General features: G+C 35.4%; 2 protein-coding genes across 10 annotated transcripts; one reads left to right on the top strand and one right to left on the bottom strand.

The window, feature by feature from the left end:
* Positions 1–58: 58 nt before the first annotated feature.
* LOC135582073 (uncharacterized) lies at positions 59–6,962 on the bottom strand. 7 transcript variants are annotated; one of them, XM_065172077.1, is made up of 9 exons: positions 6,671–6,828; positions 6,289–6,582; positions 5,200–5,262; positions 4,326–4,365; positions 3,806–3,870; positions 3,157–3,273; positions 1,750–1,878; positions 1,331–1,384; positions 59–447 (listed from the first exon to the last, which is right to left on the bottom strand). In XM_065172077.1, exons 1-8 carry the CDS (start codon positions 6,728–6,730, stop codon positions 1,337–1,339), a joined length of 816 nt encoding a protein of 271 aa, XP_065028149.1. In that variant the 5' UTR covers positions 6,731–6,828; the 3' UTR covers positions 59–447; positions 1,331–1,336. The 7 variants fall into 7 exon arrangements, with proteins under 7 accessions (XP_065028149.1, XP_065028153.1, XP_065028154.1 ...); XM_065172081.1 differs by lacking the exon at positions 3,157–3,273 and having other exon boundaries at positions 6,671–6,959; XM_065172082.1 differs by lacking the exon at positions 1,331–1,384 and having other exon boundaries at positions 6,289–6,559; positions 6,671–6,855.
* A 56-nt stretch (positions 6,963–7,018) lies between these two features.
* On the top strand, positions 7,019–15,707 carry LOC104000161 (protein DAY-LENGTH-DEPENDENT DELAYED-GREENING 1, chloroplastic). 3 transcript variants are annotated; one of them, XR_001976053.2, is made up of 9 exons: positions 7,020–7,803; positions 8,676–8,761; positions 9,388–9,561; positions 11,333–11,447; positions 12,188–12,285; positions 13,418–13,553; positions 13,992–14,092; positions 14,293–14,498; positions 15,052–15,707. XR_001976053.2 is itself a non-coding variant. In XM_018819830.2 (8 exons), the coding sequence occupies exons 1-7, from the start codon at positions 7,177–7,179 to the stop codon at positions 14,058–14,060; spliced, it is 1,305 nt and encodes a 434-aa protein (XP_018675375.2). In that variant the 5' UTR covers positions 7,020–7,176; the 3' UTR covers positions 14,061–14,092; positions 15,052–15,707. The 3 variants fall into 3 exon arrangements, 2 of the variants coding, with proteins under 2 accessions (XP_018675376.2, XP_018675375.2); XM_018819830.2 differs by lacking the exon at positions 14,293–14,498; XM_018819831.2 differs by lacking the exons at positions 13,992–14,092; positions 14,293–14,498; positions 15,052–15,707 and having other exon boundaries at positions 7,019–7,803; positions 12,188–12,290.
* Positions 15,708–15,840: the final 133 nt, after the last annotated feature.

Here is a 15,840-nt window from a genome sequence, read left to right as displayed (position 1 = left end):
TTTGAGAAAGATGTTGTTTCATGATACGGAAAATATATTTAATTGTTTGAACCAAAAATGTCTCTTTTTCATCCTCATCTTTGCATTTATGGTGATACTAATAATAACAACAAAAATGACTGCTCACAGTGCTAAAGAAGAACATTGACAACCTGCTGCTAATATGATCATGAACAGCAGCAACTGACTCAGCTTTGATTGATGGGAGTTTCCCTTGATTGCCATGTATTTCATTTGAGCTTATCCACCAAACTGAAAATTCATCTTAAAAGTTACCTTTGAGCTATGACTTCACATCAAAATAATCATTGCATCGTCATTGTCGAACAAGAAAAGGTCCTATTGAGCTAAGCCTTCATGTTGGAAAAAGCTCCCTCTAAGCTTAGGTCTTCATGCCCTCTTGTTGATGCCTCTGATAGATAGATGGCCTTGTGTCCAACTTATGACCTGCAATAAAAGAACAAAAATAGCATGCTTGTGCTGGAGGGTATCCGGTGAGATACTAAATCTAAAAGATCAAATAAATAAAGACTGACCAAGAATCCGAGGAGCAGCATTTGTTTTCACTATGGTCAATCATGTACAATAGACTTAGCAATAAGGTTGAGAATCTAGAATGTACTTGCACTGTTGCACATGTTCTATTCTGTTAAATCCGATAATTCATCCATAAATTTGCGATAAGTATCCTCTAGATGGGTTCCAAGCACCTTTTGCAGGTTCGACTCATCATTTGTTTATTCGATTTACAAAGGTGAAGCAAATTATCATGTTTAATCAGTAAAATTACGTTTCTTATACATCTATGCATAATCTGATAAACTGGTAAGGACATACAAAGAAGAAAAAGCAGACTTTTCCCTATTTAGTGGTAACAAGCTGGAGAATTATAGAATCCAGATAGTTGATACTAATTACATCATAAACCCAAAGAGAACCACTCAAAAAGTCCAAGAATAGAGACATTCTATCTATTTTAGTTACAGGAACAGATATGTGTGTATCATAAATAAGTTCTCTATCTTATGGCTGATTTAGTGGTAAGGTAATAATTAACACCGAACAATACAGATATTGGTTAATCATAATGAAATAACAAATAAGAAAGATCAACAGATGACCACTAACACAGAAGGATGAAGATATAACATAATATGCATATCACAGTTTGGAAGTTTAATCAACTAGCTAGCAACTTTAAAGAGCAGAACTAAACAACAGGTGATCTATAAAAGCCCCACAAATGTGTTAATTTTATTATTTTCCACATCTGAAAATCTCAGAAAAGGAAAACAAAGAAAAAACAAAATAGAAGAGAAGATCATCATACCAAGGTCTACAGTCCTTTGAACTTCTGAAGGAACATCTTGGATCTTATATCAGCCTACAAAATTACAAGTCGACATATTGCCCATGCTAAGATCATACCGATCTATGAAATATCAAAAAATGGAAAAAAGAGAAAAACGATTGCACAGAATCTGACAGTCCAAGATTACAATAATCTAGACCAATTAGAAGGCTGTCTTATCACCCTGACAAATACCTCTATCTAGTCATGGAAATCATTTTTGTATAACACCTAAATGGTAAAAGATTACTATAACAAGAAAACTGCACTCAGAATGATACAATTGGGATCATGAATCAAGTTATTCCAACTTCAGCAAATCCTGAAACTAAACAGTGAAGAAGATCAATGAAGAAAGCAAGGAACCATATTCATTATTTCAAAAATCAGAAGTTTACCTGTCGAATTGGCTCAGGAATGCGATATTTGCAGCATGTTTTGACGGTGCTAATGGCAGAATCAAGTGATATCCGATGACCAATTGACACATAAATAGGTTTTGATGACCCAAGACTGGATCGCATTGCCTAAAAATATAAAAGTGGTCCATTAAGGAGACTAGCAAATTCTCAAAGATCTAGGCACCAAACTTTTATGATTGCAGGACATTGCACCAACAGAATATATTTGTTTATGCAGCCTAGAACCAAACATTTCTCATGGCACCCCAGTAATAAGAACTATATCAGGATTTACTTTGTAAATACAAGATGCATGGTAAAACTGCTTCTTGTTTAAATCATATATGGTCGAAACATGTCTTCCGAACTAATTTACTGGATAGCACACTGGGATAACAAACAAGAATAGAAATGTTATAAAGACCATTAAAGTTTACTTGATCAGAAAAAAATTGCTTGATAGATTATATAAACAACAGACAAAAGATTGAAACAATGATTTAAATTCTGCCTGGTCCTGATGGTACCTAAAATTACTTGCTGAATACTGCCTGGTACTATACCTAGCAGTACTTACTGGTTAGATCCCAAACTGGTACAGAAATCAAACACTAGTAAATATTGTTGTCACTAAAACCTACCACTTCTTTTGTGTGTTGTTACATATTTCATTATTGTGAACAGGTTTATTATAACCTAATATTAGAAGCTTAAGCAAATGCAGTGATGGACCAGCAAAATCTGGTAAGGTGTGAAGGGCACACTACCAAGTATGTGTCTTTCCAGTTCCTCTGTTTTTCCCTCCCATTTCTCTTCTTTTACCCTTTTTCTTTTGCAATGCCAAATGGATTATAAGTATTAATTTTGATTCATATGCTAATCATCTATAATAACTCGTTTGTGTTCAAAAGATGCAGGCATGTGGTATGCAATCAATACCATGATGCTAATATGAATTCAAAGTGATAAATTGAAGAAAAAAAATCTGAAAATGGACATCATGACTTCGGAGAGTTTTGTGCCACAGATACAAATATAGCTAACCATTATGTTTCTCGTCCAGTCCCACCCTTAATCCAAGGGATCAAATTGCAGTGGGTACTTAGTGGTCCTACATTTCAATGAAGCATGTAGGAAAGGAGTGGTGTACCGGCATCCCACCAAAACGTTTGGTTGGTTAACCTAACATGGTCAGCTTCCATAATTTGTCATAGTGTTAATTAAAGTAGGAAAAATTGCAGTTATGAATTTTATCTTTTTCAAAATACTGAAACTGCAAAAGAATCCTTTAGTAAGCAGTAAATGCATGTTTACTTAAGGTATCTAACCTAGAGGAGATAAAGATAAACAGAGAAAAACAATTGGAGTACATTTAGTGTTTTATAATGATCTCAATGTTCTTACCACTCCCCAAGTTTTCCCAGACTTTCCAGTTAAGAAGATCAGATCCTTGTCATAGTTTTCTCTTGCTTCTAAACTTTGTCGCACCGCAGACTGAGTTAGTCCGTCAACATGATGCAACTATAAGATATACAATCATTAAAATAACAAAAAATCCATGATTTACATGAACAATTGCATATTTTTTGTGATCAACAGCCTTAGTAGAAAGGTCTGGAACTAGCATGAGTAAGCAGAAGATAACGCTGATCAAAGTGTACAATACCAGCCAACAACAGATCCATTCGTTTAAAAATGTTTTCATGTCATTACAAACAATGGTATAGAATAAACATCTTGCACCTTTTTCCATGGACATTTATTTGGTACTGGATATGGATCAACCAATCAATAGGTAGACCGAGTAGTTTAGTAAGTAAACTTAAACCATGAACCAAAGTTCAACCATGACTTATGCTCTAACCAGCCTAACAACACTATGAGGAATAACATTTATGATCTCTTTGCATGTTTAAAAGATGGATGACTAATAGATTACTCTTTGTGAATGACTGAAAAAGTCTTAAACTCTTATTATCACCTGCAATTATAGTTATGCTCTGGAAAAATTTAAGAAGAAGGGAGTTTTAAGAAAGGAGCTCTTTTTACTTACATTTTTCCCGATTCCAATAGTTGGAAGATTAGCCAGGATCCCAAGATGACAAGCTAGACCAAGACCTGAGTAGTGTTCTAAACTTAGGATTCCGTGCAGAGTATATAGAATGCGTAATGGATTATTATATGCAAAATCAGTTAATGAAGCTGCAAAATCACTCGGTCACCCAAAACAAAAGGGAAAAAAGTTAATGTGCCATGGCACCATTTATTAAAGCAAGAAAAAACAAATCAGGGTATTATAGTTCATTCTTTGTGAGCTCTAGCTCCGCATCCCATGTGACCTTTTATAACAAAAGACAGTTACAAAAAGGAATACAGAGAATAACATAAGTTGCAGCGGAATGAATATATTCACATAAGAATTAGTTTATACAGCAAGAGTTGCTGCAAGATTGCTAATTATTTGAATGAGATACTGGCATACGTCAAATGAACTACCTTTAACTACTGAGTTTTTTAGTATATATCGTAGTTGCAGTGAAGCGCATGACAAGGTAATGCATAATGAAACTTACCTCGAGGATGAAGCAATCCATTGCCATCAACCATCAGTAACTGCAAAAATCAATACAGAATCAAGAATCTTTAGTTTGAAAGTTTCAGTTGTGGTGACAAATCAGATAGTGGCAATAGTAAACACATAAAACAGTTGTACTGTTATTACTACAGATATATAAGCATCTAGACAAAATCAGAATCAATGGAATTATGGCCATTAAGGATTTCATTACCTATATGCTTTCTTATCAGCTTCAAAAGGTTCTTTTACAAAAAAGTATAAGCTACCTTCATTCTAATTTACAACAGATGCAACAGTTAATCCTAGAGTAAAAGGTGATATCATACTCGATCTGAAATGCAACTGCAAGATTCTAGTTTGAAAAAAGAATTCTGGACACCATATAATATATTAAATTGATGGGTAGGGTATGATTTTAGTTGTTGACACTTGATACATCGATCATTAATCCAAAACGAAATGTTGGTTAAATCAAAGTTGCATACAAGCTATTATCTGTTCATGCATTCATTGGTTGGAGGATGAGTCAGAAAACATGTAATTCTTGCAGCTATCACTCCATACCTCCCAAGAGACAAGCCATCAAATTTCTTCAGTCCGATAGATATGACACGGTTACCTATCAAACCCATTTAATGTCCAATATGATCTTTGCAGTTATAATAAATACGTATTCCTGGTCTTTATGATTTGATTATACCCAACTTTCAAATGTGGTGTTTCAAGAATATATAATAAATTATTTGCCATATTGCCATGAATAAGACTGCATTATAAAATTCTAAACTGGCAAACTTATTTACCAGTAACATCCAGACAACTAATTGTTTCATCACTTTTTTGGCTAAGCCAGTGCTTGGAGAGTTTACCTGAGGATAGTAAGGATGAGCATTTGCTTTCATTTTGTTCAGAAGCCCCAGAAGCATTGGAGCCTGCAATACCACAAAAAAATGATTTGTAAATTTCAACATATATGACAGAGAGATAGACACATCCCATATATGATATTTGCAAAGTCGGAAACATTGCATACACCACAGTTGCAAAATCATCAAACTGAAATTGTTTTTAGCCAACTTAGCTTAAATTAAACAATTAATGTAAGAAAAGTAGTAGAGTTTTCAACTGACAATATTTTCATGCCATTCTTTTCTCTTTCTTTACCCAGTATCAAAGGGATTAGAAAAAATCAGACTCGAATTGCACAACCACAGTTAAAAGAGAGGTGGAGATGTTTTGTACAGTTGCAACTAGAGTTACTATCTCAGATGCAACAAGCCACCAGCAAGGACTGGGTAAACAATTTTTCTCATAAAGCATTAATGCCTTTACAGTGAATGGTCCAGACTTGAAGTCCAAGTAGGGGCCAACAACATAGCAGTCATGGAAAGAAAGAATTAAGAAACGACCAAGACAAAGATATTTGACATAGTTAGCATCTGGCTCACTATGTCAGCAGACCACTAATTCGGAAACTAACATAGCAGTCAAAGTTAGCATCTGTCATACTAATTCGGAAACAACCAACTGAGAAGAAGTCGGGCAAAGAGGTCAGCGGACCACTTCTTCAGGGACAACCATATTAAGAAAATGTGTATTTCGCGAATTAAAGAGGTCCAAGAACGAATTAAAGAGATTTATTGATCATTGCATGCCCTTTTGATGAAATAATATATGGCAAACAATGTTGAAGCTATTATTCTTGCGCGATTCTCCATATGTTTCAAGGCTATCAAAGAAAGGTTTTATAGCAAGTAAAACAGTGCATTCATGCTATAAACTGATAGCCTCACAATCATATAATTCTGCAGTCTTTGAACTCGCAACATGTACTTCACTACATTGTAATCCGACACTCAGCGAAAAGCCCCTCAATTGCATAATAAGCACGCCAAGAGAATACATTGGACACAAATGACGCATCACTGATGAGAATACAGCACCGAAGAAGCGCATACCTCTCTGAATGCAAGAAAGCCAGGAACATACGGAACCTGCAGACGGGTAACCTCAAACTCTTCGTGCACAACGTCCATAGTATCAGCATCCAGCACCACAAGAGCACCGCACGACACCGAAGGATCCTTCTTTAAGAAACTTATATCGACTCCTCCGATGTACTTGAGCTTCTCCCTCGTTGACCCATCCCCGGATGCCAAACCTTGCGAGGGCACTCCCCACGCGAAATCATCTTCAAGAACCAGTTTTTTCTTAAGCGATTCCTGCGCTCTGCGTGCCAAAAGATCGTCCCTCTGAAATCGACATGGATCATCAACAACGAAAAAGAAGGGCAGAAAACAAACTTTGGAGTGCGACTCGAGAAACAGATGCATACTCAACCCATTCTTGATGATACGACGAGGAATTGACGCCCTTTTCTTGATCGGAAGAATCATCCATGCGCAAAGCGACCAGAGATTTGGATGATAATTTCTCCAACAAGCAGACGATTTCTCGAGCTCGCGTTTGGGAATTGGATTTCTCTCTCTCTCTCTCTCTCCCTCTGAAATAATATATATAGATATAAATAATATATATATATATATACATATATATATATATATATATGTTTTGTATGAATATCTATAATAAAAATGAATTTTCGGGCAACAATTTAGGAAGTCATGATTTTAAAAAATATATATATATATTATTATATATTACGTTATCCATTGTTCCATTACCTCTCCATCGGCGACGCCAACGATTCCATGTCGTAGCTCGACCTCATCTCCGATGTCCTGCGTCCCCGCCTCTTCTCCTTCGTCTTGTGGTTTCTCGATTCCGCCATGTGATCGTGTTGCCGGCACGAGTAGCATGAGCGCGAAACATGCGGCGCCTCGTTCATGCCCTTGATGAGCGCTTCGACTAGTGCTTGCCGCGGGAATCTCGTTTTCTTTCTCGGCGATGCACGTCCCGCCCGCAGTAGCGCGCCGAACCACATGCTTGCTTTTGTTATTCAGCGGAGTCGGCGACGGCGGAGCGCCTCCCGAATGATTGGAAATTGTAAGGACAAGGGGTACCCCAAGAAGAGATCTTGGTGGCAGAAGTTCTTCTCGGACGGAGACGACGAGAGCTGGTTCGGCTGGAGTGCTGAGGATGTGCTCGGCGTCGACGGGGTAGGCGATGATTACGGAGAGAAGGATGGGCCGGAGGATGAGAGATTTGAGGCATGGAAGAGCAGGGCCGAGGCGATCGTTAAGCTCCGTGAAGCACAAGAGAATGCGAGAAATGCGGAGGGCCGAGCGTGGGAAGATTGGCTTGGAGGAGATGAACTTGCTGGCGGGGGTTCTTCGTCTTCGGATCAGGATTGGGGCGGTGAAGCGGCGGGACCTCCGAGCGAGGTGGCCGATGACCCAGAGGAGATAACGCCGGAGAAGGGTCTTGTAGAAGCAATTAAGGATGCGATTGCTGAGAATGATGAAGAACTGTTGTTCGAGGATAGAGTTTTCCGGTATGCTTCGACTAGTTCGGTATGTAGAGGAACCAACTAATCGTAGGTTGGCATGTACAATTTTGCATACTGTAGAATTTGAACTCAGTACAGGTTGAGTTTTCAGGAATCTGTCTTTTGTCTCAAAACTAGGTTCTAGCCACTGGTTGGGGATTTAGATGAAGTTGAAAAGATTAGCATAATCATCCAAGATTATTTAGCATAATCATTCCAAAGAAGAAGCTTGTTGCATAGTAAAGATGTGTTTCTCTAGAAAAAAAAATCTCAGTAATGCATGATCATATTAAGTGGATTGTTGTTTCTAAGCAAAAAAATTGGATTTATAGGCTACTTTATGTTCTTTAACCAATATACTATCTTCGATTATTTTCTGGTTGCCTAACACTTGTTTACGTAGCATCATGTACTCTATTTGATGATGGGTCCACATATCATCTCCATCTAATGATTATCTTCATGTACACTCATGTTTATTATATGTCATCCTCAGCACAAAATCACATGCCTACAGACCTATGCAAATTACTGTTTTATGAGTTATTTCTGCAGAGAATTTGTGCATCTCATATTGTAATGCTTATATATTTACTTGTTAGCAACTAATTTATACAAAGCAAGATTGTCACAGTTTTCGCACATTGAACCTACACCGTTCTACACTTCTAGGAAAAGGGCAGAAACATAAATATGCATATTACATTCTCTTTAGAATTTCATCATTTCTTAAAGCATAGTCTACATAGCTTATTTAATATTTCTGGTTAATTAGCCTCTGAGATCTTGTTAGCTTTTTGCTTATGGTAAATTGTTACTAGACTTGTGGTTGAGGTCATGTCATAATATTATTTGTCTTTTGTGACAACCATTACTGATGCAATAGACTGCTTGCAGGCAAAATTTGTTGCTTTATTGATTCTCGTTCCATGGGCATTGGACTTTGTGGTTCATGACTTTGTCCTGATGCCATTCTTAGACAGGTAATTTCTGTAAATTTATTGTATATCAAATTTGGTGTTGTTTATATTGTAATTTTGTTGTTGCTCTTATACTATTATTTGTGTTAAAACCTTATTTAATATTGAGAAGCAGCAAAAATATTATGGAGAACAAACAAGATACAAATAAGTGGCTTTGTCTATTTTCATGAACTTAGAACATATTTAGCCATCAGCTATGAGGAGCATGATGATAAGCTAGTTACCTGTGGTTTTATTTCATATACATGTTCAATAAATCTTAAAATGCCTCATTGTCTGTAAATTTTTTCTTTGCATGATCATACCTTAGTTCTACAATTTCAGAGTCAGTTATTCCAGGTAGGTATGGCATTAGAGTACTTATTGCTCCACTCTAGCAAACATGGAAAACATACAAATATAGGCTGGGGCCAGTCCTGTGTCTATATTTGCACAACCATGGGTCTTGGACTTGCCCTTGACTAATGCTTGTATCCCTTTCGCAATCCAGCATGACTTTCATGCTTGTTTGTGAGTTTTGTGCCTAAACCAACAAGGAAAGTCTCCTTGGTATGGGTTTCCTTCCATTAAATCTGTAAATTTAATCAACTGAGAACATGTTTGAAGTCCCTTTTTGTGTATAATAGGTATGTGAAGACCGTACCACTTGCTGCTGAGATGCTTGATGTTAGGAGACAACAAAAACTTGAGATGATAAAGACTTTAAAGCTTGAGAGAGCAAGATTGCGCTTAGAGGTAGAGATTGGTAAATCTCCTCCTCTTTCAGATGAAGACGTCTGGGTGGAGTTGCGGCACAAAGCGTAAGATTGATATAATCTAGTGCACCTTCTATTTAACTAGTAGAACAATTCTGATACTTTTTGGGTAATGTGTAATTGTGTATAATGTTCCATTTTCCTTTTCAAATCCCTCTACAACAACAATAATAACAAGCCATAATGTCCCAACTGTTTTTAGGGTCTATTACATCGATTTTTTTCTAGCCATAAGTCCTTTTTTCTCAGGTAAAGATAGTATATACCCATGTTTATCTTTATCATTCTGATCTAATTTTGTTGGTTTCAGTTAGCTTATTTATTGTATTTCCAATGATTGCTTATAGTTATTTTACTAGTACAAAACAAGATAGGTAGCATGCACCAAAAAAAAAGCATCTCTGAAGGCAATAGAACATTAAAGTGACAGGATGACCTGAGGATAAGTCCACTAATTTCTGAACCATCTGGATCTCTTTTACCAAGGAGTATATTCAGGTGCACTGGCTTGCATATTTTTGTAAATGTATAGAGTTACATATAACATTGGAAGTGAGTGGTTTATTTTTTTTAGAAGTTACATATATCATGACTTACACATGTTTGTTTTCCATTCCACCATTTGGACTAAAGGTCCAAAATTGAATATCTGAAGTGTAACCCTAATAATGCCAAGAAAAGAGTTGAGAGTTCAATATGAAACAGCTCCTTGAAGTAGAAGTTTTTAAGATCTTGGTCATATTATTCAGTAGAAAGGGGAATTTAATATCATTCATAGATTTAGGCAGAATGATTAGTGTAGAGAGTGACATTGACAATTTTATATGATTGTTGTGTACCCCTTAGATTAAGCGGAAACAACAAGAAAGTAAGGCTGTTATGCTTTATTGCCTAACATGTTTGGCAGTTAGGAAACAATATGTAAACTTCTGAGATGAAGATATTGATTCATATGTGTGAGGTTAAAATAAACATTAGCATAGTCTGTTTATATTCATGAACAATTACATATTGTTATTCTGACATATGATAGGATGAGATAAAACTATTTCAAGATTATATGTGCATGTCTAAAGAAGACCTATAGATGCACCGATTAGACTAGTTGAGCCCTTTAAGATTAGTGATGCAAAGAGAGAGAGAGAGAGAGAGAGAGAAACCTAATAAGCTTTATTATGAATAATAAGAAAATTGATTGCTCTTAGATTGATTAATGGAATTGTCATAAACCAAACTTAAGGCTGAAAAGATCCATATAGCCACTCGCAAATAATTGGACATTATAGTTTGTTGTTGTTAAGACATTATATCATGTTGTTGTTAGTGTTGTTATAATGTTCCATTTAGAAGTAATCAGTAAGAAGGCTGTGCATGCAGCATGTTAGAGCAATGGTGACTGGAATACATATTGGGGAGACAAGTGAACTTCCAATTATTCTATCATTGCACCAAGGCTCAAGGTATCTTTTTTGCAGTCAAGATTTATCAACTCATTGGGGATACTTTGTTGAGGGCCCATAACATGTGCTAATTTACTGATATATTATTTATTTAGATTAAGCCAATTGTCCTGTGTAGTCTAATAAAGCATCCTTATTATAGATATATTTCATTATGGTTTTCTCTCTCTATATATCTCTTTTACGGTTGCTTTTCTTGTTTGTTTTCCACTTTATACATTGTAATAATTGTACGTAATTATCCACTGGCTGGAAAATATTACTTCTATATTGGATAGTTGGAACTTTATCTATTACATTAGATCCTTCTCAAATATGTTATGATATCTATGATTTTGTTTCTGTTGTTTTATCAGGATAGATCTAAGAGATGAATGGAGATTAGAGAACCGAAAAGCATTTGCAAACATTTGGTCAGACATGGTGTATAGCATCACATTATTCATTCTTATCTACTTCAATAAGAGCAAAGTGAGTATGCTACTTAGTACATGACCCAATAAGTCTACTTGCCTCAGAGAATTCACATTATTCTTTATAGGGTATCTATACACATTTTTTATTTGGGTTCAAGGGTTTATATCTGCAATTGTATTTATATGGTAAAATTAAGCCATTGATTTGTGTAAGTATTTCTTGATATGATTTAAGTGGCTTTAACAACCATGAAGGAGGGATGAGGCACAGGATCGACTGGATCTAGTATAAATTGCATACTTTAAATCAATTTGGTGCAATGTCTAGTTAATAACCAATTGATGTCTAGGAACATCAATAACAAGATCTTAAATATACATGTACTGCTCTGAGTGCTCTCTACCATTAGGCTTTATCAAATGGTAACACAGTTGAAGTGTCAAGCAGTTGACCATGGGCAGAAGTCAAGGTGAGGATAATTGCCCTCTGGATGTAGTTATTAGTTCAGACATAAATTTTTTGACTTTTTTAATATCACATGGTACAGTTTTTAAGGTTTAGTTCACATGATACTCAAATTTACTTGACAAATTTATTTTGTTTTAGTCATAATTTGGTGTTTGCTCTATTGTGGTATTTTTGTTGTCAATTGATTATAGAAGATGGGATGGTAATGCTTGCATGCTATATTTCCTTAGGTTGCATTCTCCTTTTTGTTTGTGTGCTTCACTGTGTGTATGTTACTGTGGAAATTGTCTACAGATTTCTCATATTAATTGCGTTTGTTTCTTCAGGTTGCTTTGCTAAAGTTTACAGGATATAAGCTACTAAATAACATTTCAGACACAGGGAAAGCATTCCTTATTATTTTAATCACAGATATTTTTTTGGGGTAAGGTATTTGAATTTATGCACTTATTTGCTCCAATTCCTTCACAATTGAAAGCTAAAGGCTGTTTATTTGAACTGATATGACCAAACATCATGGTGTCAAATAAAGCCATATGTGTCATGGATCTTCACCATGAAGCCCCTTTGTTGATACAACACAATCTGTATAAGCATATTTGGTTGGTTTACTTTAAATAATAAACATGTCTTGACGTTCTTGTCACAATGGATCCTGATCTCATCTATCACAATTATATCCAGGAACAACAAAAGTTTATTGAACGTCCACATTGATAAAAGTTACCATTTTTTATTTTCTCTATTTTTAAATTTTTATAAGGTTATCCTTTACCAATTAGTTGTCAATTATTTTTTCATATATTTTTATTATGGGTACTAATGATTGCTTGGGTTGCTAATGCTATATCATCTTTGAGTCCTTACAAATTTGTAAAGTGATAATGTTGTGATGCTTGTTCATGATACTTCTATTTCATTAATTTGAATACCACCAGTTCCTTGTGTGCTTATCAAACCTTGTGCTACTATAGAGTGTTCTACTTGCTTTTTATGCTACTCATCAAAGTAATTGAGCAGCTGAAGCTTGATTCTGTAAGGTAGCATTTTTCAATCTTTTCTGCAAAGTGCAAAGTTTTACCATCAGTCCCATTTTTAAAATTTTTATTTTTTCAGTTCTGTCAATTTCTGTATAAATATCATGCTGAATAAGAACATATCTGCTTCATATATACAACCTTGTGAGGTTCAGTTGATCAGCTGAAACATTGTGAAGCTTATCAAAATACACAACAATGGTTACCAGCACCAAACATGTATATTATTCCTGACATGAAACTTAAGTCCTAATCCAAACTTCTTGATTCCTTTTTAAGCCTTCTTTCCTACTAAAGATTATTTTTTAAGGTCATCTTTTTGTTTGGGTGAATTAAACAACAAACAGTGCACTAGATTTTCCTTGTAACCAATTATCACTTTATTCTTAATTCTTGAATTGCATTGATGAACAATTCTATAATGTGTTGTATATTCACACTTTCATATGTAGATCATGCTTGTTACAATAAGAATTACATTTTTATTTAGTTAATAACTGAAAAAACACCCAAATGCAGGTATCATTCTGAGTCTGGTTGGCAGGCTTTGATAGAGATTATTCTTGAGCATTATGGGCTTGAAATTGATAAAGCTGCAATAACCATTTTCATTTGCTCAGTTCCAGTTGTGATTGATGCCTGTGTGAAGCTTTGGGTAGGTCCTTTAAGTAGCTTTTGCAGACTCTCTTTCAACAGAATAAAATGCATGCTATCACTGCATTGATACATGTAAATATATGTACTAACCAGACACCTATTGAAATGTGTACTTCTGGTAAATATTCTGTCGGTAACTGGATAATTTTCTGGAATTTTTGTGTCATATGAATGTTGACATGAATGAGTGCATGTCTATTAGTTATTAATACTAGGAATGCTGAGACTTTGTCACTTTTGATGCCATCATATGGAGTACCATTGTAATTCCCAATATGCATAAGAAGTGTTTCACTTCAATAACTCACTGTTCCAGACTCTGGGACATAATATTATTTAATTTATTTTAAATACCAGTTTTTATTTCTTTTGTCTCAATTTGACCTTTAAGGATCAATATTTACTCTCCATACTGACTGTCTTGTCCACTGTGCAGCTATTCAGGTTCCTTCCGAGGCTGTCCCCAAATGTGTCTAATATTTTCCGAGAAATGAAGCGGCATTAGTTGCAACCATCTTGTTCTCACTTTTTAGTTGGGTAAGATCATATATGATTTGTTTAGCAAAAACTGCTGCTTAAACTGAAGAAGAATGAGAAAATGTGGAAATAACATGTGTGTGGGTGGCATTATTTCTACCTTTTATTCTTGAAAAGATATACCTAAAACCTAGGTGAAAAACATGTTTGATCATTACTATTTGGATTGTCTTCTAAAATGAATTTTCTACTCTCTACAGCTCCATGACTATCCTTAGGCCCCTGCAAGACAATTGGCCTTGAAAGTCTTTACAATAACGATGACCACCAACTTTTGCCTCCCTCTGATGTTCCAATTGCAAAATCTGTGACCATATTTCTATCAATTTTCTTTCCAAGGGATTCTACTAATTTCAGAGTACCAAAAACAGAAGTACTTTCATATTGGCAGTACATATTTTTACCAGTAAGTAAATACATTGTGCCTAAAATTGTCAACAAAAATTATATGGGTTCTTTTGTTTTTGTATCTTAGATTTGATCGATTTCTAGTCAATAGTTTCATTTTTCAAATGGGCCAAGCATTTCAGTTTTGTCCGCTGACATATGTCTAGTTGTGACCTGCAACATTGCATTAGTACAAACTTGAATAATTTCTTGATGCCTATCAAATGTCTGATTTAGCAGAGGCAAAAGGTAGATGCAGAATTTACTTGAAAAACCAAAATCTGTAATTTACATGACACTAAGTTTTAGTCTTGCTAGGATGTCTAGTAGTAAAGATAGGATTATTAGAAGTTAAAAAAGAAGAACACTTTGTCGTGTTTTATGGAGACTTGCTTTTTATAGTGACCATAAGGAGTGATTCCTTACTCCCTGCTTTAATACCTATGAATTTTTTTTGTGTTTCCTGGAGAAGACTTTGCTTAAATTATGTCATTTACTGAGTTCCTTGATTGTGTTAATCTTCAAAAAGTTAAAGAAAATGCTTCTGCATGTTGGTTGAATTGTGAGTGCAGGTTGCCTTTGGAAGGTGCTCCTACCAGATCTTACACATGATATGCTGGATTGAAATCTTAAAGGGTGACGCAGGAAGCATTTGATTTCTGCTCAATAGATACATTTTACAAGTGTGCCAAAACCGTTCTAGATATTTCTTCTTGGTAGTTAACCTTTTCTGGCAGCAGATCACAAGTTCTGCACCATCATTAAGAGTCAGAAGTGGGTTGTTTTCCATAGCACATACAAAATAATACGTGCAAGATCTCTAATTCCAGCCTGAAGTTACCCACTTGATCTGTTGTCTATGCTGCATGATGTCCTTCACTGATGCCTATCCATCACGGGGATTAGTCAAGGCTTGTACTAAAGTGTCTGAGGAATTGCTTTGTGTTTATTCCCCGCACCAACGATGCCATCAAGACACATTCGATCCAGCCTACTTTAAGTTGGTTCATGTTATGTACAAGTATTCATTTGAGCTGTATATGTCATATTGAATGTTCCATACAATGTAGGGTATCACAAAACCACTACAACAGGACACATATTTCACCACATTTAAACTTTGTTACTTCTTTTGTTTTTCGTCCACTTGTTCCTCAGGGACTGCTATGTATAAGTTTATTGCTTGACTCCATTGTTCCAATGTGAAAAATATCATTCTCTTTTACCAGTTTGTTTTCGGAAGACAGTGCATTAGCATGTCAAACTGATAGTTTCTCTTTTATGCTAACCAATTAAATGGATGCTTTGTTGTGAAAGTTAGTGACTGTTTCTCTATGATTCTTATGCATATTTTTTCTATG

The sequence above is a fragment of the Musa acuminata genome, chromosome BXJ3-10 (assembly GCF_036884655.1).
Source record: "Musa acuminata AAA Group cultivar baxijiao chromosome BXJ3-10, Cavendish_Baxijiao_AAA, whole genome shotgun sequence".
NCBI lineage: Eukaryota > Viridiplantae > Streptophyta > Magnoliopsida > Zingiberales > Musaceae > Musa > Musa acuminata.
Note: the sequence above shows the minus strand (reverse complement) of the source record. Positions and strands in the feature narration are given on the sequence as shown.

Bases quoted from the DNA above. Each gene is read 5' to 3' on its own strand.
- LOC135582073 (XM_065172080.1), bottom strand. From the start codon at position 6,880: ATGTATATATATATATATATTATTTATATCTATATATATTATTTCAGA. The intron at 4,366-5,199 runs GTAAACTCTCCA...TGATTTTTGCAG, and splicing joins CTCATCCTTACTATCCTCAG to TTACTGATGGTTGATGGCAA. The intron at 1,879-3,805 runs GTAAGTAAAAAG...TTATATTTTTAG, and splicing joins CTATTGGAATCGGGAAAAAT to GCAATGCGATCCAGTCTTGG.
- LOC104000161 (XM_018819830.2), top strand. From the start codon at position 7,177: ATGCCCTTGATGAGCGCTTCGACTAGTGCTTGCCGCGGGAATCTCGTT. The intron at 9,562-11,332 runs GTAAGATTGATA...TTGTTTTATCAG, and splicing joins GTGGAGTTGCGGCACAAAGC to GATAGATCTAAGAGATGAAT. The intron at 12,286-13,417 runs GTAAGGTATTTG...ACCCAAATGCAG, and splicing joins ATCACAGATATTTTTTTGGG to GTATCATTCTGAGTCTGGTT.